This window comes from Pelecanus crispus, chromosome 1, assembly GCF_030463565.1.
Source record: "Pelecanus crispus isolate bPelCri1 chromosome 1, bPelCri1.pri, whole genome shotgun sequence".
Lineage (NCBI taxonomy): Eukaryota > Metazoa > Chordata > Aves > Pelecaniformes > Pelecanidae > Pelecanus > Pelecanus crispus.
In genome coordinates this window covers 227,685,718-227,708,609 of record NC_134643.1, presented here as the reverse complement: position 1 = coordinate 227,708,609, position 22,892 = coordinate 227,685,718, and the positions used below count along the sequence as shown (strand labels likewise).

General features: G+C 47.7%; 1 protein-coding gene across 1 annotated transcript in view; it reads left to right on the top strand.

Moving 5' to 3' along the window:
* The first annotated feature begins 1,058 nt into the window (after window positions 1–1,058).
* LCMT2 (leucine carboxyl methyltransferase 2) overlaps window positions 1,059–22,892 on the top strand; it is a 28,329-nt gene continuing 6,495 nt past the window's right edge. The window contains exons 1-11 of the mRNA XM_075722208.1: window positions 1,059–1,097; window positions 1,912–2,039; window positions 3,596–3,677; window positions 4,013–4,193; window positions 7,542–7,698; window positions 8,148–8,337; window positions 8,763–8,870; window positions 10,922–11,012; window positions 13,204–13,461; window positions 14,406–14,636; window positions 18,421–18,518. Of these exons, the coding sequence (XP_075578323.1) occupies window positions 1,059–1,097; window positions 1,912–2,039; window positions 3,596–3,677; window positions 4,013–4,193; window positions 7,542–7,698; window positions 8,148–8,337; window positions 8,763–8,870; window positions 10,922–11,012; window positions 13,204–13,461; window positions 14,406–14,636; window positions 18,421–18,518 (1,563 nt within the window). The remainder of the gene's footprint in view (window positions 1,098–1,911; window positions 2,040–3,595; window positions 3,678–4,012; window positions 4,194–7,541; window positions 7,699–8,147; window positions 8,338–8,762; window positions 8,871–10,921; window positions 11,013–13,203; window positions 13,462–14,405; window positions 14,637–18,420; window positions 18,519–22,892) is intronic.

Sequence of the window (22,892 nt, the reverse complement as noted above, 5' to 3'; positions counted from 1 at the left end):
GGCCCTGCTGCTGCGCGGGGCTGCGCGGGACTGCGCGGGGCTGCGCGGGGCTGCACGGAGCTGCGCGGGGCTGCGCGGGGCTGCACGGGGCTACGCGGAGCTGCACGGGGCTGCGCGGGGCTGCACGGAGCTGCGCGGGGCTGCACGGAGCTGCACGGGGCTACGCGGGGCTACGCGGGGCTGCGCGGGGCTGCACGGAGCTGCGCGGGGCTGCACGGGGCTGCGCGGGGCTGCACGGAGCTGCGCGGGGCTACGCGGGACTGCGCGGGGCTGCACGGAGCTGCGCGGGGCTGCACGGAGCTGCGCGGGGCTACGCGGGGCTGCGCGGGGCTGCACGGAGCTGCGCGGGGCTGCACGGAGCTGCACGGGGCTACGCGGGGCTGCGCGGGGCTGCACGGAGCTGCGCGGGGCTGCACGGGGCTGCGCGGGGCTGCACGGAGCTGCGCGGGGCTGCGCGGGGCTACGCGGGGCTGCACGGGGCTGCGCGGGGCTGCACGGAGTTGCGCGGGGCTGCACGGAGTTGCACGGAGCTGCACGGGGCTACGCGGGACTGCGCGGGGCTGCGCGGGGCTGCGCGGAGTTGCACTGGGCCCCGCGCCCCCCGCCCGCCGAGCCGCGCGCCCCGGGCAGCTCCGCACTCTGCTCCCGGCGCGGCGCTTCTCCCGCCGCCCCCCCTTACCGCGCGGAGTCTGCCCGTTGCCATGGCGACGCGCTCCCGGCTCTCCCTCGCTACCGGGCCCAGGTACGGGACTGCGCTCGCGGGTCCGCCGGGTGCCGCCGCGGCAGCGCTGGGGGCGGGGGGCGGCCAGGCCGGGACCCCGGGACCGGGATCCCAGGGGCGGCCGGGCCGGGATCCCACGCGGGGGCGGCCAGTCCGGGCCGGTCGCCCGGGGGCGGGGCCGCCAGGGGGGGCGGGGCCGCCAGGGGGCGCGCTCCACCGGCAGCTCCCCGCCCCTGACGCTCCCGGGCCGGGCGCCGCGCGCGGCGCGTCACTGCCTGCGCCCGGCGGCGCCCTCGCGCTTCCCGCCGCTGCCGCGCGGCGCCCCGGGGCGCGCAGGATGGGCCGCGGGCGTCCGGGGGCCCCGCGCCCCGCCGCCGTGAGTGAGCGAGCCCCGGCCGGGCGGCGGGGCCTGGACGGGCTTCGGTTACGAGGGGAGGCAAACGCGGAGGGGGAGGCTGGGACGTGAGCGGGGTTCGGCGGCGCCGGCGGGAGCTCCCCTCCCCTCCCGTCCCCTCCCGTCCCGTCCCGTCCCGTCCCGTCCCGTCCCCTCGGAGCCCCCTGGCGCTGCCTGGCCCCGCCGTCCCGTCCCGTCCCGTCCCGTCCCGTCCCGTCCCCTCGGAGCCCCCTGGCGCTGCCTGGCCCCGCCGTCCCGTCCCCTCCCCTCCCCTCCCGTCCCGTCCCGTCCCGTCCCGTCCCGTCCCCTCGGAGCCCCCTGGCGCTGCCTGGCCCCGCCGTCCCGTGCCGTCCCCTCCCCTCCCGTCCCGTCCCGTCCCGTCCCGTCCCGTCCCCTCGGAGCCCCCTGGCGCTGCCTGGCCCCGCCGTCCCGTCCCGTCCCCTCCCCTCCCCTCCCGTCCCGTCCCGTCCCGTCCCGTCCCGTCCCGTCCCCTCGGAGCCCCCTGGCGCTGCCTGGCCTCGCCGTCCCGTCCCGTCCCCTCCCCTCCCGTCCCGTCCCGTCCCGTCCCCTCGGAGCCCCCTGGCGCTGCCTGGCCCCGCCGTCCCGTCCCGTCCCGTCCCGTCCCGTCCCGTCCCCTCCCCTCGGAGCTCCCTGGCGCTGCCTGGCCCCGCCGTCCCGTCCCGTCCCGTCCCGTCCCGTCCCGTCCCGTCCCCTCGGAGCCCCCTGGCGCTGCCTGGCCCCGCCGTCCCGTCCCGTCCCGCCCCGCCCGCGCCAGCGCTGTGTCCTTGTCCCGCAGGTCCAGGGCACCGGCGGCAGCAGCGCCCTCAGCAAGTGCTCGGCGGCGGCGCGGGGCTACATCCGGGACCGGTTCCTGCGGCTCCTGGTGGGGCGGCGGCAGCGGCGGCGAGCCCCGCTCATCCACCGGTGAGGAGCGGGCGCTGCGCGGGGCCCTGCGCTCCGGTGGCCGCCGAGCCCCGGTGCCTGCGCCGGCGGGTCGCAGCCGGCTCCCGTGGGGCTCGCGGCCCCCCTGCTCGGGCTGCGGAGGGGCGCCGGTGGTTCCCCGGGCCCCTTGAGCTGGCCCTTCTGCCTAAGGCACAGCTTTTTGACGTGCGCTTCAGGGAGAGTACGCGTAGCGGCAGATCGCGACTTGCAGAGCGCTGTCTCTCGGTGACGTAACCTTTTCAGAGTGTTGGTTTAATTTTACGTGGCTCATGGGCAAAACCTGAAAGCGTTGTCCTGAGTACAGTATGTCACCAGGCCGGTTCCTAGCTCCTGTGTTCAGTGCTGCTGAAAACTACTTTAGATGAGGTTTGAAAACTAACGTACTGAAAATGTTAGCGTGTCAATAGTTTTCTCCTTAATTGTCAAGAACATTACAGTTTCGGTAAGGTATTTGGTGGCTCAGGGAAACAATATTATCTTTTGAATCAGTGGTGTCTCACCAATAGGTCTTCTCTGGAGCTTTGCAGGACACAAGCATGAATGTTTTAATGTGTATGTGTCGAGGGTTCTATGCTGATATGGTAGTGGAGTTTACATAATATGAGGCTGATAGTTTAATGCAATCAAAATGACTGTGAATTGCCAAAGGCGTTTCATTCAGAAAAGAAAAAAAAGCGGTATTTAAGCAGAAGCTTGCAGGCCTATGAAGACAGGTGTTGCTCATCAGGTCAGGAAGCTGAGCCTGTGTTGACTTGCCACATGACACTGACATGCCAAACTAAATTAATAGAGTTATGTATTGCCGTTGTCAATACTGTCATCACGAGTTTTGGGACATTTTAGAATATTTAGTGAAATCTTTAGTCCCTGTGAGGCATGGGGTTGATAACATGCTTGTTAAAGGGGGGGATAGGAGCTGGTAAGCTTGTTGGGGACAGGATGAAACTAACTGAAAGAGAATGCTGAAGAAGAAGAGGCACCAGTCCCTGCCAGATTAGACTTACTTAGTTCCATTCATTCAAAAAACAGAGAGTGAAATTCCTTTCCTGACTTTGCTTCTCTTCCCTTTTTTGTTCCCCTCTCACTGCATTTGCACACACTGTGATTCATTTTGTTATACCCAATAGGCCCCATAAGTAAAGCGGTTAATTTCATATTGTTATGGCATCTGATTTGGGGCAGGAACTCAGGTATTGGCCACCCAAATTGCAGGAGAGCATCCTAACTGTCTGGATTCATACTTTTTTCATCCAGTGAATATTTGTGCAAAACGGAACAGGTCCAGCTAGGATATCTACACATTTTCTTTGGGTTATCCATTGGTTAATAAACTTACTGAATACAGGAGATCTGTATTTATTAACAAGCTCTAGATATGACAAAATCATCAGACATCTTGCAGTGCAGGTCTGTAAATGTGAGGTTATTGGGTAGAAGCTGAGAGAGAAAAAAAATCTTTTTTTTTTTGAAATGGAGGATGCCAGTGCTGGAGAAATAGGATTCCTGGACAGTGATTACAACTGAATTTTATTCCACAGGGGTTATTACATCCGCGCCCGTGCTGTAGATCACTGTGTTCAAGACTTCCTGCTGAAGACCCAAAGCCACCCTAGGACACAGGTGCATTTTCTTTGTCTGGGTGTACTGGCAGTTTCCACTATATGTGTGAAAAGTCTTTTTGGTATCTTGGCACTGCAGTAGCTTTTTAGTGCATCTGTTGTGATCCTTTCCAAGAAGAGCACAGAGAATTTGACTGGCACTTCTGTGGCTGTCCATTTGTAACTTTGACAGAAATATCTGGGAGGGGGCAATACCTACACAAAATTCTTCTACCTCTTGCAGGAGATTACCTGATTTTGTTACTCTGCAGATGATGTTATTGAATATTTTTCACACCTAGACGCTCAGGATGCTGCTAGAGTTGAGGATAACTTTTTCTGATACTTTCTTTGCAGATCCTGTCTTTAGGTGCTGGCTTTGACTCCTTATACTTCCGTTTGAAGGACATGGGTCTTCTGCATCACACTGTGGTATATGAGGTGGATTTCCCAAATGTGGCATGCCAAAAAGCTACTCTGATCAAAAGAATAAAAGAGTTGTCAGCGCTGGTGGGAGATATCAGAGAGGAAGGATTAGGTATGATATTTATGGAAGGTTTTCTAGGAACTAAATGTTTAGAAGAGGCAAACATAACTTCAGCCTTTAAAAAGTGAGGTATGATGGTAGAGGCACTACGAAGTTGTAGATGAAAAGCATGTTCATTTTCTGAAAAATTTTGGAACAAATAAATAATTCGTAAGCACTGGGAGATAACACGAAGTTGTATAGCTGCCAGAATGGACTTGTTAGGAGCAGGTTATATCAAACCAAGTTCAGTTTCTTTCTGTTAAAATTTCTGAAGTACTGTGTCCAGCTTTGGGCTTACTAGTACAAAGACAGTGGCAAACTGCAGCATGTCCAGTGAGAAGTCACAAGTGATAAAGTGATGGAGCACATGACATAGGAGGGAAGGCTGAGAGAACTGGGTTTGTTCGGCCTTAAGAAGAGGAGGTTGGGAGGGAGGTGAGTCTTACTGCAGTCTTAACTACCTAATGGGAGAGTATAGAAAAGATGGAGCTAGACTTCTCTTGGAGGCATGAAGCAAACAGTCAAGGGGCAATGCTTGCAAGTTGCAGCAAAGGAAGTTCCAGTTACATAGAATGCACATGGGTTTTTTTCTGCCATGTGAGTAGTTAAAAATGGAAACATTGCCCAGAAAGGTGGTGGAATCTCTAGCCTTGGAGATAGTTAGCGCTTGACTGGACAAAACCTTGAGCAACCTGATACAGGTAACTGCTGCGAGCAAGGAGTTGGACTAGATGACATTCAAAGGCCCCTTTCAACCTAAATTATACTGTGATTTATGGGCTTTATGGGTAGGAGAGAAGGTGTGACTCTTAGGTGTCTTGCTTGAGGGTAGGATAGCTCTGCCAGAGGGATCTGGACAGGCTGGACCGATGGGCCGAGGCCAACTGTATGAGGTTCAACAAGGCCAAGTGCCGGGTCCTGCACTCAGGTCACAACAACCCCATGCAGCGCTGCAGGCTTGGGGAGGAGTGGCTGGAAAGCCGCCTGGCCGAAAAGGACCTGGGGGTGTTGGTCGACAGCCAGCTGAACATGAGCCAGCAGTGTGCCCAGGTGGCCAAGAAGGCCAACAGCATCCTGGCTTGTGTCAGGAATAGTGTGGCCAGCAGGAGCAGGGAGGTGATTGTCCCCCTGTACTCGGCACTGGTGAGGCCACACCTGGAATGCTGTGTCCAGTTTTGGGCCCCTCACTACAAGAAGGATGTTGAGTTGCTGGAGCGTGTCCAGAGAAGGGCAACAGAGCTGGGGAAGGGTCTGGAGAACAAGTCTTATGAGGAGTGGCTGAGGGAACTGGGATTGTTTAGCCTGGAGAAGAGGAGGCTGAGGGGAGACCTTATCGCTCTCTCCAACTACCTGAAAGGAGGGTGCAGTGAGGGGGGTGTTGGTCTCTTCTCCCACGTAGTTAGTGATAGGACGAGAGGAAATGGGCTCAAGCTGCGCCAGGGGCGGTTTAGATTGGATATTAGGAAAAATTTCTTCACAGAAAGAGTGGTCAAGCATTGGAACAGGCTGCCCAGAGAGGTGGTGGAGTCCCCAGCCCTGGAAGTGTTTAAAAAATGGGCAGAGGTGGCACTCTGGGACATGGTTTAGTGGGCATGGTGGTGTTGGGTTGGTGGTTGGGCTGATGATCTTAGAGATCCTTTCCAACCTTAATGATTCCTAGTTTTTACCTTCATTAAAAAATAATCCAGCCACCAAGCCAGGAAACATGAAATTGCAACTCTCCCCTTAATTGGTTTAGTGTGGACTTGGTAGTGTTAGGTTAATGGTTGGACTGGATGATCTTAAAGGTCTTTTCCAACCTAAATGATTCTGTCATTCTATGACTGTAATAAAACATTAGTCGTTATGTTACCTGACTCTTTTTTTCGTCTCCAAGGCAGGAAAAAATGAGCCTTACGAAACTACCGTAGAATATAAGCAGAGCTGAAGGGATTATTATGCCAGCTAAGTAGTAAGGGGCAGTTCAGTGGCAAAATGGAGGAGTGTAAAGTATGGGGTTCACTAGAGGTTTCTCCTGCATCTGATTTCCTTCAAGATTTCTATTAATGTTCTAGATGATAGATGAAAATACAATAAACCAGCAGGAAACAGGGAGAGTTTCAATACGGTGGATGAGAGTAGGATTTTGACAAAGTACATGAATGGTCTGGAAAATGTGGAATGAAATACAATAGGGACATACGTAAGCTGCCATGTCTAGACTGTAATAATCAATTTAAATACAGGTGGATGGAAGACACATACAGAGCTAGGTGCAGCGCACAAGTCCCTGGCTCCCTTGAGCAGTTGAACAAGTCTTAGTGAGTAGCTCTTCCATGAGCTTGTTAAGTTTTCTCTTGAATCCATTCACTTTTTTAGTATCAGCAGCGTCCTGTGGCAAAGAATTTTGTCTATACCAATAATCTTAAAGTACTTCAACTAAAAGGTAGGTGTCAAAAGAGTTGGGAATACCCTACTCTCTGTGTCCAGAGGGCAGGAGGTGATGGACAGGCAAGTTAGTTGTTAGAAGAAATTAACAGGGAGCACTGGGACAGGCTTCTGAAGACGGCCGTTTTGCCTCCAGTAGTGGATGCCTTTGAGAACAGTGCAGATTAACAGTTCTCAGGACAGGTATAATTGTTGGATTGCACTGATACAGAGACATAGAGTAGGTGATTTCTAAAGGTACTTTACAGTTTGCTTTGTTTATGATTTGGTTTTGGTTGGAACAGGTCAACAAGCTACAGCTTATGATATTGTTATGGAGTACAGAGGTATGCCATGGTAATGCTTGCAAATCATAAATTGGAATTTATTTCTGAGAATCGTGACCTGTGACACTAGTCCTGGTCTTTGCAGAGAGCTAGCATGTGCTGGTTCAGGATTGAATGCTGTTTTATAGAAATGAAATTATTTAAAAACCAACCAACCCCCAAAAACTTAAAATTGGTTTTATGGTTGTGAGGCAAACCATTCAAATTCTATCAAAGCAATGGTACTTTCTTAGCCTAAACTGAAAGGTCTATAAATGAGCTCCCTTAAGATTTGATTCTGAATTATAGTGGTTCTATAAAAATGTTGTTAAAATAAATGTGATAAAGTTTTGTTGTTATAGTAAATGTGATTATGAGAAATCAGGAGGTGAAATTTGCATTAGGAATGATGGAGTTTTAGATCTGCATTTAATGGGTCACATTGACACTATCCCTTTATGGTTCATTTAGTGATGGAGATTTTCTTGTACATGTCTCAAAGAAATTGAGTTGATGGGCACAGCCTTGTGAGTGATTGCTTGTGGGTTTGATTTTTCTGCTTGTCCCTTTTGGTGTCAGTATTGGATCAGCACTGTAGTGAGACTGTGTCATTTTTGTCTCCCAGGAGTCATTACCTTTTCTGGAGAGGATTATAAATTACTGGGAGTGGATTTATCAGAGCTGTCTGAGCTGGAGAGAGCCCTGGAGGAAGCAGGACTGGACAATGAAATCCCCACCCTCTTCATAGCAGAGGTGGTGCTCACCTACATGGAAAATAGAAGGTCAGTTGAATTTTCCTCTGCTAGCTAGGTGGCAAAATGAAAAGGACAGGCTTCTTTGTATGTATGTCACCTGGGGCTGGGAAACCTGCTGTCTTACAACTAAAGCCTCAGGAATGCAGTGGAAGTCCCAAACAGCTCCTTACATCATCATTGTGATGGGGTAATTGATGTCCACATGACATCCTAAAAGGGGTGGTGGGGGGGAAAAGCAGCAGCAAAACCTTGAAGGAGCGATCCTGAGTTTTTTGTTCTTTTCATCCGCTGAATTCTCTGCACAGATGAGGGAGGAGATGTTCATAAGTCCCCAGCACAGGATTCTCTTTTGTGTATTACCTCTGTCAGGATGCCTTAATAGCATGCTTTATGGTGTTGCAGGAAGATATATTGCATCTGCCATATGACAGGTGGGCCCTCAATTATTTAATTCTTATGCACAATCTGCCTGACAGGTCAGATGCCTTGATTCAGTGGGCAGCAGAGCATTTCTCTCAGGCATGCTTTCTGCTGTATGAACAGATGCACCCAGAGGACCCCTTTGGACGTGTCATGCAACAGCATTTTAGCCAGCTGAACTCTGCACTTCATTCTTTGTCACAGTACCCGGATTGTGAAGCACAGCAGAGACGCTTTTTTGAAAAGGTAAGCACCTGCAGCTCTAGGGCACACATGAATCATGATTTACCTGGGAAAGATAGTAACATTAAATAACTGTGGAAGTCATCAGCTGTGTCAGTTACGGGTTGAAGCAAACAGGGCCAAGGCTGAGACGCTGCCTTCTCCAGCAGCATGACTAGTCATCTGAAGGTCCTGCCAACCAACTTGCAGCCTACTTTCTGGTATGGGATTAAGGCAAGATGGGTTCCTCTGAGACTTTTGATATTATAAATTAAGTTCTTAAGAGCTTTACAGGTAAGAGATCTATCCTCAGCAGATTCTGGGCTGCTGCTGTTCCAGCTAGACACTCTTAAAGGCTCATGTGGGTGTTTAAATTAGGGTCTTTGTTTTCTTGTGGGAAGTGAGTCTATGCTTCCAGAGGTAATGATTTTGAGGGATTTCTGTTTTAGGGCTGGACTGAGTGCAGTGTTATGGATATGAATGAATTTTTCGCCTGTTGTACTCCAGAAGATGAGCAGCAAAGAGTACAGGCTCTGGAGCCTTTTGATGAATATGAGGTAACCCTCCTTTATTCTGAACAGCAGTGACCTGGCTTTGATATGATAAGGTGTTTGCAATTTCTTGTGGTCACAGTTCTGTACAAGAGCTGCTGAGGCACAGGTGTTCATGTAGGCAGAAAGGATCTTGAATCAGACTTAGTTAATGCAGAGCCCGCAGGAAGGTCCGTGTGAAGCTGGGGTGAGTAGCATTGGAAGAAGACTCTCTTTGGTGTTAGAAAAGCTTCTTGTTCCTTCCTCAATGAGTGGTCTCTCAGGGAGACAGTCTTAGCATAGCAAACTAGCTTGTGGTATAAAAGATGTTGTAGATGCTAAAAGTTTGCCTGGGTTCATGGGGCAATTATTTTAATGAAACAGCAATCCATTGAGGGTTACTGAATACATAAAAATTCACCTGATGCGAGGTTCCTGACTGCAAATGGTTGCGAGCATTCCTGGGAGAAGTAGATGCACTTGTCCTGCTCTCTTGCGTTTCCATAGGCTATTACTGTTTGTCATTGTTGGATACAGGTTACTGGTTTCAGATGTTTTTTTGGTCTGACTTTGTACAACCATTGCTATATTAATGGTTGAAATTTAACTTGCCATTTTTATGTTAACTGCTGGCAAAGTTTGCGACTATTTGAAGTCTAGAGGAGAAGACAAGTCAAAGATACTGAGTAACTTTGAGATAAATATCCTGTAGGATACTTACTAGAAGTTTCTCTTTTAATTTTGTGGTTCTCTGTTTATAATTCTCTCTAGAAATCTAACACCCTGCAGTATGAAAACAATTTAATGTGCTTGCATTCATTTTGCCAACACGCAGGATTTGCTCTGCTACGTGAATGCAAAAGTGATGACTGAAAGATGCTGGCAGATTTGCAAAGTGGTGTAGAAATGTCTACAAGAATTACTGTAGATCAAGGCAATTGCTCATACAGTGAGAAAGTAAAGACTTTTTATCATTTTCCCTATAGAGCAGGTTAACATGTACAAAAGTCCAAGCTGAAAATTGGGCATAGGAGTAAGAGATGTGATAACAGAGAGTTTTACAATTAGCCTTTGAGATAAAGATAAAGTAAGATCCAGGTCTTACTGGAAATGAGCCTGATTGAGTTAGGTAAGGATTGTAAAATACAGACTTAGTGCTGAGGGCAACTAATTTTTAGAATAATTTGCCTAGAGACAAATAGTGGGTTCTTCCATTTTCAGTATTTACATTAATTTTTGGATATCACTTTTCAAAAGATGCTTTTTGCTTCTGGTAGAAGTTGGGGCAGTGATGCTAATATTGTGGTTTCTTGTGCCTTTTAAATTCATGTTTATGCCTTCTAGTCACATAGTTGTCTGAATATATCCCACCCCATGGGAATGAGCATACTCAATTCCCTAATGTCCATAAAAGCCAGGGTGGACTCTAGTATTGCTGCCAACTTCCTGTACAGTCTTCTTGCTTGTGCTTCTGCTTCTGAGTGATTCCAGGGCCAGACTGGAAATCGTGTGTGTATTAGTGACCAGCAGAGACCATGGTGCACCTTTGAACATTTGTGATTTCTTTGGGATCACTTATATTCCATGACCTTTAAGAAACCTTAATCCCTCTGGTATACAGCCCTCCCTCTTTTCTGTGATCAGAACTAGGAAGCATAAAGGGAAGCTGATTTCCCCCCCCCCCCCCCCAAAAGTTCCTCATGCAACGTATAATTAAGCTATGGAACTCCTTGCCACAGCATGTTACAGATGATAAAAGTTTATGTGAGTTCAAAGAGCAACCGGATAGGTTCATGGATGAGAAATCTGTCAAGGATTGTTCAAATACAAAGACACAACTTCTTGCCTGCAAAATCCCTGAGCTGTAAATTTTTGAAGGCTGGGGTGAGGAAGGTATTTACACGCTTGCTCTTTCTCAGATTCAACATTAGTCCTCTGGTTTTGGCCACTGTTGGGAACAGTGCTAGGCAAGGTTGGTCTTTGATTTGATCACCCTGGCCATTCTGAGATCATTACTACTGCTTGCTTTAAGATTTTGAGGGGGATTGTTTGTTTTTTTTTCTTTGGGCTGGCTATAGGAATGGCATCTGAAATGTTCGCATTACTTTGTCTTGACGGCATCAAAGGGGATGGAACCTTCCTGGACTCCATTGCTCTCCAATATGACAGGTACATACTGACTAGTTTTCGTAGTATTCTTTTATCTCATGCAGGCTTCTCTGAGAGATTGTAGGAGACAGTAAAACCCTGGAAGGAACAGATGGGACGCTGCCATCTGAGTAGCTTTCTCCATCCTCTAACAACAGTTCTGCTGTCCACGGAGAGGCCAGGGCCATGTCCTGACTCTGGTGGTTCTGGTTGGTTTCATTCTTTCAGTTGATTGAACCTTCCAGTCTGAACAGTCCTTCTGTTTATACATGGGGCCCTCCAGTGCATGGCTGCAATGCCAGGCTACCCTGCTCTTCCTCCCGTTTTTGGCATCCCACAGACTCTCCCTTTTCAATTTATTCCTGCTTGCCTCCATACATGGCTCTCTGAGCCATTCTGTCCTTCCAGCTCCCAAAAGGTTGTTATGTTTTGCTTACTGCACTATCGAAGTATTGTCCAGCAGAGCACTCAGGAGCATGTCACCAAGCTTGTGCTTTGTTTTGTTATTCCCTGTGGGTGGAATTGTACATGTAGTATTTCTGTTTCTGAAATGCTTTTAAATCTGTATGTTGCTTTTTGTAGATGGGAGAAAAGTGGTACAGCTGGGGAAAAGCCAAGACCAAAACTGTTTGCATGACAAAAAGAACTTGGCAGCTTTAGCAGTCCAAGAAATTCCTGCTTTTGGCTGCTTGCTTCCTTTTTCAGGGTGGAATGCAGAAGGTTATTTTTAACCTGTTTCACATCACTAGTCTTGTTCACAGTATAGCATCACAAGTAGTTCTCTCTGCAATTGAAAGTCAAAATCTGTGTTCTAGGGAGCAGGAAAAGCAGCTGGAAAAGGATAAGGCAGGATGGCATTCCCTAAGCCAAGAAAGCCACTGAATGCATTGTATTTGTGTCTTGATTAGATCTGAAAATGTGTAGTGAAATCGAAGCTAAATGAATGTGGGTGTGGTTAAATGCACTGTGTGATTGTCACTGGTCCTTATGTTAAAACCTTAAAGGCTCCTGAACATGCAGGATCTATCCTTAAGTTAAAAAAAAAATCTTTGCTTAACTGATACTAATACAGTAAAGACACTTCATTCATTAGAGACAGGAATAGGGTCTTTCTGCTGCTGTCTCTGTTGTATTCAAAACTGGTAGCAGGGGCCTTCAAAGCCTGGTAAATTGTCCATGCTTAGATATTTTTTTACTGGGAATGGCAAAAGGTATGTCTCAAATACCAGTATGTGCCCCCAACTATCCTCTCAAGTGGATTTGGGTCCCTGTTCAAGAGAGTGCAAGTACTAAATCTTCCAAACAGAGCATGGTAAATATATTTTCTGAAATGAAAAAACCCCTCAGTCTTAAAAAGATCAATCTGCAGGAAGACATTAAGCCCAAGGAGATGAAATTTTTGACTTCATCAAACAACAGAAAGTAGGACCTTTCACTAAACAACATCAGTACAGGCAGTTTTTCTGGGTATGGCATACAAAAAAAGTAGACTGAGAGCTGCTTCTCCTCCACCTCATCATCTCTTATAACACAAGAATAAGGCACTTGATTAAAACAAAGAGGATGCAAATTCAAAACTGATTAAAAGAAAACAATTTGTACAATGCATAGGTGGGGTAGAGTCCTGTGTTGAAAGCTTGTTTCATACTAACGGTTATGGTATTTAGAGAGAAGATATTTAGGTAACTGAAAATATTCTCTTACAGTAGGACCATTGGAATTAACAGAGATTATTTTTTATGCTTTAGAACTTTATTTCAATGCTTTTGTGAAGGTGGGATCAAAATCTAGCAAGAAACTTTGAAATCCGGCTTCCAGGTGTTTGTCCTTTTTATGTGGTTCTTTGCTATTTAAGTAGCCAAATCTTGTCTTCATTAGACAATACCTCCTTTTGAAGGTATTGCAGTGATTTCTGTCTTGCTATGGTTGTTTAGGACACTGCAGTCTCTTAGTCTTACCTCCACCCCATTAAAGCAGTCTCAGAACTGTGTCAGGAGTTGAGGGAGCACTAAGCAGAAGTTGAAAGTTGGCACGGTGGTAGTTTAAACCATTACAGCTTGATTTCTAGGGCATGTCGGATTGTCTGTGTGCTCTGTCAACTTGCTTCACAATTTTTTCTTGAAAAGGTGAACAGACTTGCTTAATCTCTCATATAAAATGTAGTTCTTGGTTTCTTTTGTGCGTAAGTTCTTTGGTTCTCTTTGGCTTACAGTTCCTTGCCATGATGGTCCTGTCAGGGTGGCTGGGAGTATCACTGCAGCAGCGTGTGCAATGCACTCTGAAATTTCTGGCCTGAGACGTTACGGTCACCACTCTGTTCTTATAAAACCCAATGTGATTCTCACCACTGGAGGCTTTGGGGAGGAGGATGGACAGCACTGCCGTATGAGAAATTTTCATGTGCTAATTAAGCATGCAGGCTACTGGAAAGCTGGCTCTGTAAAAAAGGAAAATCCTGATAAAAGATGGGGTGAGTTCCCATACTGATGGCAAGTGTAAGGAAGACGTTCTTGTGCCAACAACAAAATAATGTCTAGTGGAAAAGTGATGTCACAGTGCAATTATGCTGGCAGTCAGGGAGATCTGAAGGTTATGAATGCTAAGTGTCGGGTCCTGCACTTGGGTCACAACAACCCCATGCAACGCTGCAGGCTTGGGGAAGAGTGGCTGGAAAGCTGCCTGGCTGAAAAGGACCTGGGGGTGTTGGTCAACAGCGGCTGAACATGAGCCAGCAGTGTGCCCAGGTGGCCAAGAAGGCCAACAGCATCCTGGCTTGTGTCAGGAATAGTGTGGCCAGCAGGAGCAGGGAGGTGATTGTCCCCCTGTACTCGGCACTGGGGAGGCCACACCTGGAATGCTGTGTCCAGTTTTGGGCCCCTCAATACAAGAAGGACATTGGGGTGCTGGAGCGTGTCCAGAGAAGGGCAGCGGAGCTGGGGAAGGGTCTGGAGCACAGGGCTGGTGGGGAGCGTCTGAGGGAGCTGGGGGTGTTCAGCCTGGAGAAGAGGAGGCTGAGGGGAGACCTGATCGCTCTGCAGCTCCTGACAGGAGGGGGCAGGGAGGGGGTGTTGGGCTCTTCTCCCAAGTAGTTAGCGATAGGATGAGAGGAAATGGGCTCAAGCTGCGCCAGGGGAGGTTTAGGTTGGATATTAGGAAAAATTTCTTCACAGAAAGAGTAGTCAAGCATTGGAACAGGCTGCCCAGGGAAGTGGTTGAGCCACCATCCCTGGAGGTATTTAAAAGATGCGTAGACATGGCGCTTAGGAACATGGTTTAGTGGTGGACTTGGCAGTGCTAGGTTTACGACTGGACTTGATGATCTTAAGGGTCATTTCCAACCTAGATGATTCTATGTTTCTGTAAATTTCATGCAAGAAAGATCGGTGTGAACCGTAATGTTTTATATCTCTGCAGATGAGCGGTTGTACCATACTGTGTCATGTCTCTCGAACAGCGTGGCCCTGGTGGTAGGAGGACGAACATCCCCATCAAGTGCAGGCTTGGGAATGTTGTGGCTAAAGTTCCCTGAAACCTGTAATGCCTCGGACCCAGGTGACATTACCGTGGAGCTTGTAAGTGTGCAGCCTGCTGCTGAACCAGCTGCTTTGCGTTGGAGACACAGCACAACTGAAGTAATATTCAAAGGTAAAAAGCCTGGAAAGAGTGCAAATGGCTGTAGGTATGTGGAGGTATACAAATTCTAGAATATATGGGGCAGTCCTGTCCAGACAGTGAGGTCTGAAAGACAAATTGTCATGATACAGCCTTACTTTTTATGTCGTACAGGCTATACAGTTAATGTTGGTGCATTGTATTCCTTTGTCTGAAACAACAGCTTTTTGCTGACCATTTTGGAAAGAGTATGATCTTGATAGATTCATCATCACTGTAGAGAATCCAATTACATTTCATAAAGATTTTGTTCCAGTGGTGATTTTTTTTCCTGGGCTTGGAGACTCAAGGCTTAAACTCCATTTGAATACATTTTTCTTACTGTATCTACCCAGTTCTTGTGTCTTTTTGTTTGTCAAGTCCAAAAGTATTTGTGAGAGGCTTTACTAAATCTGACAAAAGGGAAAGACTGAGCAGTCTCAGCTGAGTTTCCTGAACTGATCAACTGAATTGGTTGATGCAACAATTGAGCAGGATTTCAATTGTCTATGCCATTAATACATGGTTGATTTGTTACAGAACCTATGCAACAAATACCTTGTGATAGTGACTTTTATTATAGATGAGCTGCAATCTTGTTAGTTTTCTAGATGCAGGGCAGGAATCAAAAAATATATATGATTGTATAGTGCCAAAAAAAGCTAAAAGCTCATAACGCATTTTTGAAAGTGCTACAATATATATGTGCAACTGCAATTTGGTTGGCTCCCCTCTCACAAACACACCTACCCACAAATGAAAAGACTAATTTTCAGCTGTTACTGTTAAGGTGCAGGATGTGGCCAGACAGGCATACTGACCAGCAATCTGTTTACATATGGCTAGTCCTTTTTATCCTTTTATTCCTCTGGCTTCCTGTGTTTGTACCTCCCCAAATCACCTAAGTCCATCCCTTTTCCTGCCTCTGGTTCCTATACTCCCATAATAAGTCTTACGCAAACCCTAAATGCTCTTCCCTTGCATCTTATAACGTGTCCCATACCCCTAGACAGTACTGCCTCAAAGGTGCTCCAGAGTTGCTCCCGTTCACTCATTTTGATGGGTTTCACAGCTGGACAACGGGGCTGACAGTTCTCCTGGGACAGCCCTGGGAGGAGCTGGGACAGATTGTCTGTTTCTGTAAGCATGTAATTGGGGTTCTCTTGCCTGCACACCTGCCACTGCCTCTCTGTGCTCCTCTTGTGCATGAGGAAATGAGCCTTTTATGGCTCGATTGCTCTCCTGGGATGGGTCTGGAAGTAGCTGGGGCAGGGTATTATTTGGGCTCCCCCACTTTGTTTTGCCTCTGTGCTCCTCTGTGGGTATGCAGGTGAGCTTTCTGGCATGTAACCTAGCACTGCTAGTGAGTGAGGCTTTGTAATGATCAACAGATGCTTAAAAGAAAAGCAAAGCAAATGTTAAGAATTCTTAGCGTTAAGAATTACTGGTAAAGGAACGAGAACCAGAATGAAGAGTACCGTTCTGCCATTGTGTAGAATGGTTTGGGTTGGAAGGGAGCTTTGAAGATCATCTAGTCCAACTCCCCCGCCATGGGCAGGGACATCTTTCACTAGATCACGTTGCTCAAAGTCCCACCCAGCCTGACCTTGAACACTTCCAGGGATGGGGAAGCCACAATTTTTTGGGGCAGCCTGCTCCAGTGTCTCACTACCCTTATAGTAACGAATTTCTTCCTTATGTCCGATCTAAATCTACCCTCTTTTAGTTTAAAACCATTACCTCTTGTCCTGTCACTACAGGCCCTGGTAAAAAGTCTCTCTCAGTCTTTCTTATAAGCCCCCTCTAAGTATTGAAAGGCCGCAGTAAGGTGTCCTTGGAGCCTTCTCTTCTCCAGGCTGAATGATTCCAACTCTCTCAGCTTTTCTTCATAGGAGAGGTGTTCCAGCCCTGATAATTTTTGTGGCCCTCCTCTGGACCCACTCTAACACGTCCATGTCTGTCTTGTGCTGGGGACCCCAGAGCTGGACGCAGTGCTCCAGGTGGGGTCTCAACTCCTTCGACCTGCTGGCCACACTTCTTTTTATGCAGCCCAGGATACAATTGGTTTTCTGGGCTGCAAGTGCACATTGCTGGCTCACGTCCAATTTTTCATCCACCAGTATCCCCAAGCCCTTCTCGGCAGGGCTGCGCTTGATCGATTCCTCCTCCAGTCTGTATTGATACTGGGGGTTGCCCCGACCCAGGTGCAGGACCTTGCACCTGGCCTTGTTGAACTTCATGAGGTTCATATTGGCCTACCTCTCAAGCCTGTGAGTAGGAAAGAAATTAAGAGGCTTTGAGATCTCTTCTTGTCACTTGAAATATGATAATTTACAATTTTGTATACCACGTAATCCCCAGTGCTAAGTAGAATTGAAACCTGGGTACATAATCTGTTCTGGAAGACTAATTCTTTGAGATCATTTATGGCTGAAGTTATTCATGCTTGGTCACACCAGAATGAAGTTTCAGAACTTCCTCTCTGAAGGGTAATATTTTAATTCTGGAGCATTATGGAGCAGGATCCCTAACTCTTTATCTGGAAGAAATGTTACTCTTCTGGTAGCAATTGACAAATATTCAGTAGTTCCGAATAGGTCTAGAATCAAGCCCTGCAGTGGCACACTGAAGGTTTGTCTAGTACAAGATACTGACTGTAAGGAGCAGAAACTTCAGCAGTTGTTAGCAAGTCAGTGGTGGGCCTTACTGGAATTAAGGAGGTGAGCTGTCCTTTCGAAAGCTGTTTCATTCTCCAGTAGCTGGCAGGGAGCTATTGTAAGGGAACACCAGGGGAATTGTGAAGCAGTTGTTAGTGTAGTCTGGAGCATACTTTGAATTTGTGGAGCAGTGTTTAACACCATAATGTAGTTTAGAGTTCAGCCTTCCAGTCTAAATTTTATATCAAAGCAGCAAATGCTAAATGGGTAAATAAAGTTTTATAAATAATACATTGGGTTTTGTCTTTGTCAGACTGTGTTGTATCATCTTATTTTTGCCTTGATTTTGCTTTGTAGCTGAAATAAGTGACCAACACTTGTGTTATTTGTACAGTCCGTTATGAAGAAATGAGCTGACAGGGCATAGTGCAGTTAACGCACATCCTTGACATCTACCCAAAATACTTTTGCACCTTTTGTACCTCCTTTTTGAGGCTTCTCCAGATTAACTCCTGCACACTTACATTATTATTGTCTCCCTTTTGCATGAACAAATACGCATTCTTGTTGGCTTATGAGGATTTATCTGTTTTCTTGGGATAAATAGATGTCGTTGTGTTGCTATGATTTATGTACTTAGGGTTTTCTAGTTTTATTAGTTCTACAGGTGTAATCTTTGCACTGCCTAAATTTTCATTCCTTAAGTCCATTAGTTATATTAAAAAACATATTTTCTCCTTTTGCTTTTGAGACTATAGTGTGTGATTTCCATTCAGACTTAAAACATTCAGAAACCACATAATATAAGTGGATGATGGAGGTCTTCTGAATGACCACAAACATGAAGAATACAGCTTCTTAGTAAAAGTATTTAGTCTTCCATGTGTTTTATAAAAGATCTAGATACAACAGTAATTCCTGTATCTATGAAACAATTTCTTGCGTGTCTGGAAATGTTCATCAGGTTGCAGGATTTCTTAATAGAAATAGTGTATAAAACTTCTACCTGACTGCATTAATTTCTATCTTTGGTCAGCTTCCCTTCTATGCAACAGAAATTTTTGCTTTTGTGACATACCAAATTCTAACTTCTCTTTTCACCTGGTTGTCTTTTTCCATAGGCGAGAAGTACCTGTTTCTGTATGGTGGCCGCTCTGCTATGGAGCCTGTGCTAGGGGATTGGTATTTCCTGCACACTCAAGAACTTTCCTGCACTGTGGTAAGAACTTAGTGGGGCCCTGGGGAGCAGAAATTGCCTTCACTTCATAGGTACATGCTGCTGTATTGGAAGCCCAACTAAATCACAGTGGTATTAACCATAGTGAAGCGGATGGCACTGGCAGTACTGTCACACTTCACGGTGATTAGAGTTAGAGCTAACTTCTAATCACCTTGCTATTTAGTGGAATACAGTCTTCACAGAATAGTTGAGGTTGGAAGGGACATCGGGAGATCATCTAGTCCAGCACCCTTGCTTAAAGCAGGTCTAACTAGAACAGGTTGCTCAGAATATTGTCCAGTTGGGTTTGGTTATCTCCAAAGATGGAGACTCCACAACCTCTTTGGGCAACCTATTCCAGTGCTTGACCACCCTCATAGTAAAATGTGAGGGGTTTTTATGTTTAAGTGGATTTTTTTTAATTTCAGTTTGTGCCCATTGCCTCTTGCCCTGTTGCTGGATACTACTGAGAACATTCTGTCTCTGTCGTCTTTCATCTCTCCCATTAGGCATTTATACACGTTGAGGAGATTTCTCTGTGAGCATTCTCAGTCACTGAGGCAAGCAGCTCTGGTGCTGGCGCGATCCGTAGCAGACGCTCTAGCATGGCGTGCAGGGGCGTCTCCTGAGCTGGGGAAACTTCAAGGGAGCGCAGAGACGGGGCCAGGAGTGACTGCGGCCAAGCCCCCCACACCTATGAGAGAAACCCCTAGGTAGCACTTGTGACTAGGGCAGGCAAACAGGGCGTGGTGCGGCAGTTTGTGTGGCAAGGCGCTATAACTTTGCTGGCTCAAGCAGGGAGCAATGGTGTCTACCCAGCAGAACGCTACGTCCACAACTAATGCAGCTTCCCAGGCAGAGCTCCGATGGGAACATGCTGCTACCCGGGTGTCAGGCTGCAAGATGTGCCCTACTCCTATAGCAGTATGAGACGGCAGTAGTGAGCACACCTGTGAGAGGTGCGCCCAGGTAGAGGAACTCCTCAGTTTAGTGGCAGAGCTCCGGGAGGAGGTGAGTAGGTTGAGGAGTATCAGGGAGTCTGAGAGGGAGATTGTCTACTGGAACCACACCCTACCTTCCCTGGGACAGAACTGCCAGGCAGACCGGAGACATGACACGGAGGATTCCCTAGCCTCTCTCTGCCCAGCAGAATGCAGTGACTTAAGGGATAGAGGAGAATGGTGACAAGTTCCTGTGCAGCGCAGCAGGCGCATCTTCTCCGTGACCACCTCACCTTTCCAGGTGCCCTTGCATAATAGGTATGAAGCTCTGGAAGCGGAACCGAACAACAATGAGGATGATGGTCCGTCTAGGTTGGACATGTCGCCAAGGTTAAGTCGGCCTATGCCCTGTGTCAAAACCACTTCCATTAAAAAAAAAGATGGGTCATTGTCATAGGAGGTTCTCTTCTGAGGGGAACAGAAGGCCCAGTATGCTGACCAGACCCACTTCTTAGGGAAGGCTGCTGCCTCCATGGGGCCTGGGTCAAAGATTTACAAGAAAACTTCCTGCGCTGGTATGGCCCTTGAATTATTATCCATTATTGCTTTTTCATGTAGGCAGCAATGAAGTTGCAATAAGAAATCCAGGGGCGATCAAAAGAGACTTCAGGGCCTTGGGACAACTGGTTAAGGGTTCAGGAGCACAAGTAGTATTTTTCTCTATCCTTCCAGTTACAGGGAATGATGTTGGAAGAAACGGGAAGACCCAGCTGATCAGCACCTGGCTCCGTGACTGGTGTCACTGGCAGAATTTTGGGTTTTTTGATCACGGGTCAGTCTACATGACACCAGGCCTGCTGTTGACAGATGGGGTGCACCTTTCTGAACAGGAGAAAAAGGTCTTTGCACAGAAGTTAGCAGAGCTTATTGAAAGAGCTTTAAACTAGATTTGAAGGGGGAAAGGGATAAAACCAGGCTTGCTAGTTACGAGTCACAGTACGGCACACCAGTGTTTGAGGGACAGTGTGCTAGTGAGGTCCTTCAGTCTGTGCCATGACGTGCCGAGTACACTGGAGCACATTAAAAATGTGTCTGTACTAATGTGCGCAGAATGAGGAATAAATGAGGAGCTAGAAGCTTTGGCCGAGTCCCAGAGCTACAACATCATTGGCATAAGAGAAACCTGGTGGGATGAGTCCTGTGACCGGTGTGCAGTGATGGACGGTTGTAGGCTCTTCGGGAGGGATAGGCAGGGCAGGTGAGGCAGGGGGTGGTGGTGCTCTGTATAAGGGAGGGGTTGGATTGTATGGCGCTTGCAGTTGGCAACGACACGGTTGAGAATCTCTGGGTAAGGATTAAGGGGAAAGCAAGTAAAGCGGATGTTGTTGTGGGAGTCTACTGCTGACCACCCAGCCAGGACAATGACACTGATGAATTACTCTATAAGGAATTAAGGCGTATGTCTAGATCAGCTGCCCTTGTCCTTATGGGTGATTTTAACTTCCCAGATGTTAACTGGTAACATCATACAGCAGACACAAACAGGTGCAGGAAATTCCTGAAGCACGTTGAAGATAACTTCTTGGTGCAGGTACTAAAGGAGCCAACTAGGAAAGGTGCCCTCCTAGATTTGTACTTTGTAAACTGCAAAGGACTTGTGGGCAAAGTGGTGATTGGTGGCTGTCTTGGTGACAGTGACCATGAAGTAGTTGAGTTTCAAATTGTTGGTGACAGGAGAAGAACTGTCAGCAAAACTTCGACCCTGGATATAGGGCCTTTGGGCTGCTGAAGGAACTAGTTAGTAAAGTCCCTTGGGAATCTGCTTTTGAAGGCATTGAGGTCCATGAATACTGGTCACTTTTTAAGAGCCATCTCTTAAGAGCACAGGAGCAGGCAATTCCAAAGTGCCAGAAGTCAAGCAAGTGGGGCAGAAGGCTGGCTTGGCTGAGCAGGGATCTTATAGAACTTAGTCGGAAAAGGAAAGTGTATGGACATTGGAAGCAAGGACAGGTGACACAGGAGGACTACAGGGATGCTGTTTGCCACTGTAGGAAGAAAATTCATGTGGTCAAAGCTTGATTAGAGTTCAAGCTGGCCAGTACTGTGAAGGATCACAAAAAAGGGCTTTTTAAAATATGTTAACAGCAAAAGGAGGATCAGAGATTAACATTGGTCTGTTACTTGATGAGGTCAGTCACCTCACAGACAGGGACATAGAAAAAGTGGAGACTTTAATGCCTTCTTTGCCTCTGTCTCTAACACCGATGGTGGGCTCTGGGACACCTGGAACCCCCTGTTGGAAGATGGTGACTGAGGGAATGATAAACTCCCAGCTAACTGAACTTGTTTGAGACTTGCTGCTCCAGCTGGATGCACATAAATCTGTGGAGCCCGATGGAATTCATATCAGGGTACTGGAAAAGCTGGCTGATGTTATTGCAGGACCTCTTTCCATTATTTTTCAATGGTCTTCACAGTCTAGAGAGGTCCCAGTTGACTGGAAGCTGGCAAATGTCCCAATTTTCAAGAAGGATGAGAAGGAAGACCCTGGTAGTTACCGGCCTGTCAGTCTCACTTCAATGCCTGGTGAAATTATGGAGAAGATTATCCTGGGAGTTACTGAAAAACACTTCAGAGACAATGCAGTCATTGGTCATAGCCAACATGGGTTCACGAGGGGAAAGTCCTGTTTAACTTAATTTCCTTTTATGACAAGGTCACCCATCTAGTTGACCAAGGGAAGCCAGTAAATGTGGGTTTTCTTGTGGATTTTAGCAAGGCTTTTGATACTGTCTGTCACAGTATCCTTCTGGACAAAATGTCCAGCATGCAGCTAGACAAGTCCATAATATGATGGGTGAACAATTGGCTGACAGGTCAGGCTCAAAGAGTTATGAGGGTTACATCAGGCTGGCAGCATCACCAGTGGGGTTCCACAGGGCTCAATTATAGGGCCAGTGCTCTTTAATGTTTTTATAAATTATCTAGATGCAGGAGTCAAACGTACATTAAGTAAGTTTGCTGATGATCCTAAATTAGGAGGAGCTGTGGACTCCCTCGAGGGTAGAGAGACCTTACAGAGACATGTAGATAGACTAGAGAGCTGGACAATCGCCAACCGTATGAAATTTAACAAGAGCAAGTGCTGGGTTCTGTACCTAGGATGGAGTAATCCTGGTTATACACAGAAATTGGGGGATGAGAGGCTGGAGAGCAGCCCTGCGGAAAGAGATCTGGGGATTTGGGGTGATGGCAAGTTTAACATGAGTCAACAGTGTGCCCTGGCAGCCAAAAGGGCCAACCGTGTCCTGGGGTGCAAGCACAGCAGAGCTAGTCAGTCGAGAGAGGTGATTGTCCCACTCTGTGCTGCACTGGTGCGGCCCCACCTCGAGTACTGTGTGCAGTTTTGGGTGCCTCAATATAAGAAGGACAT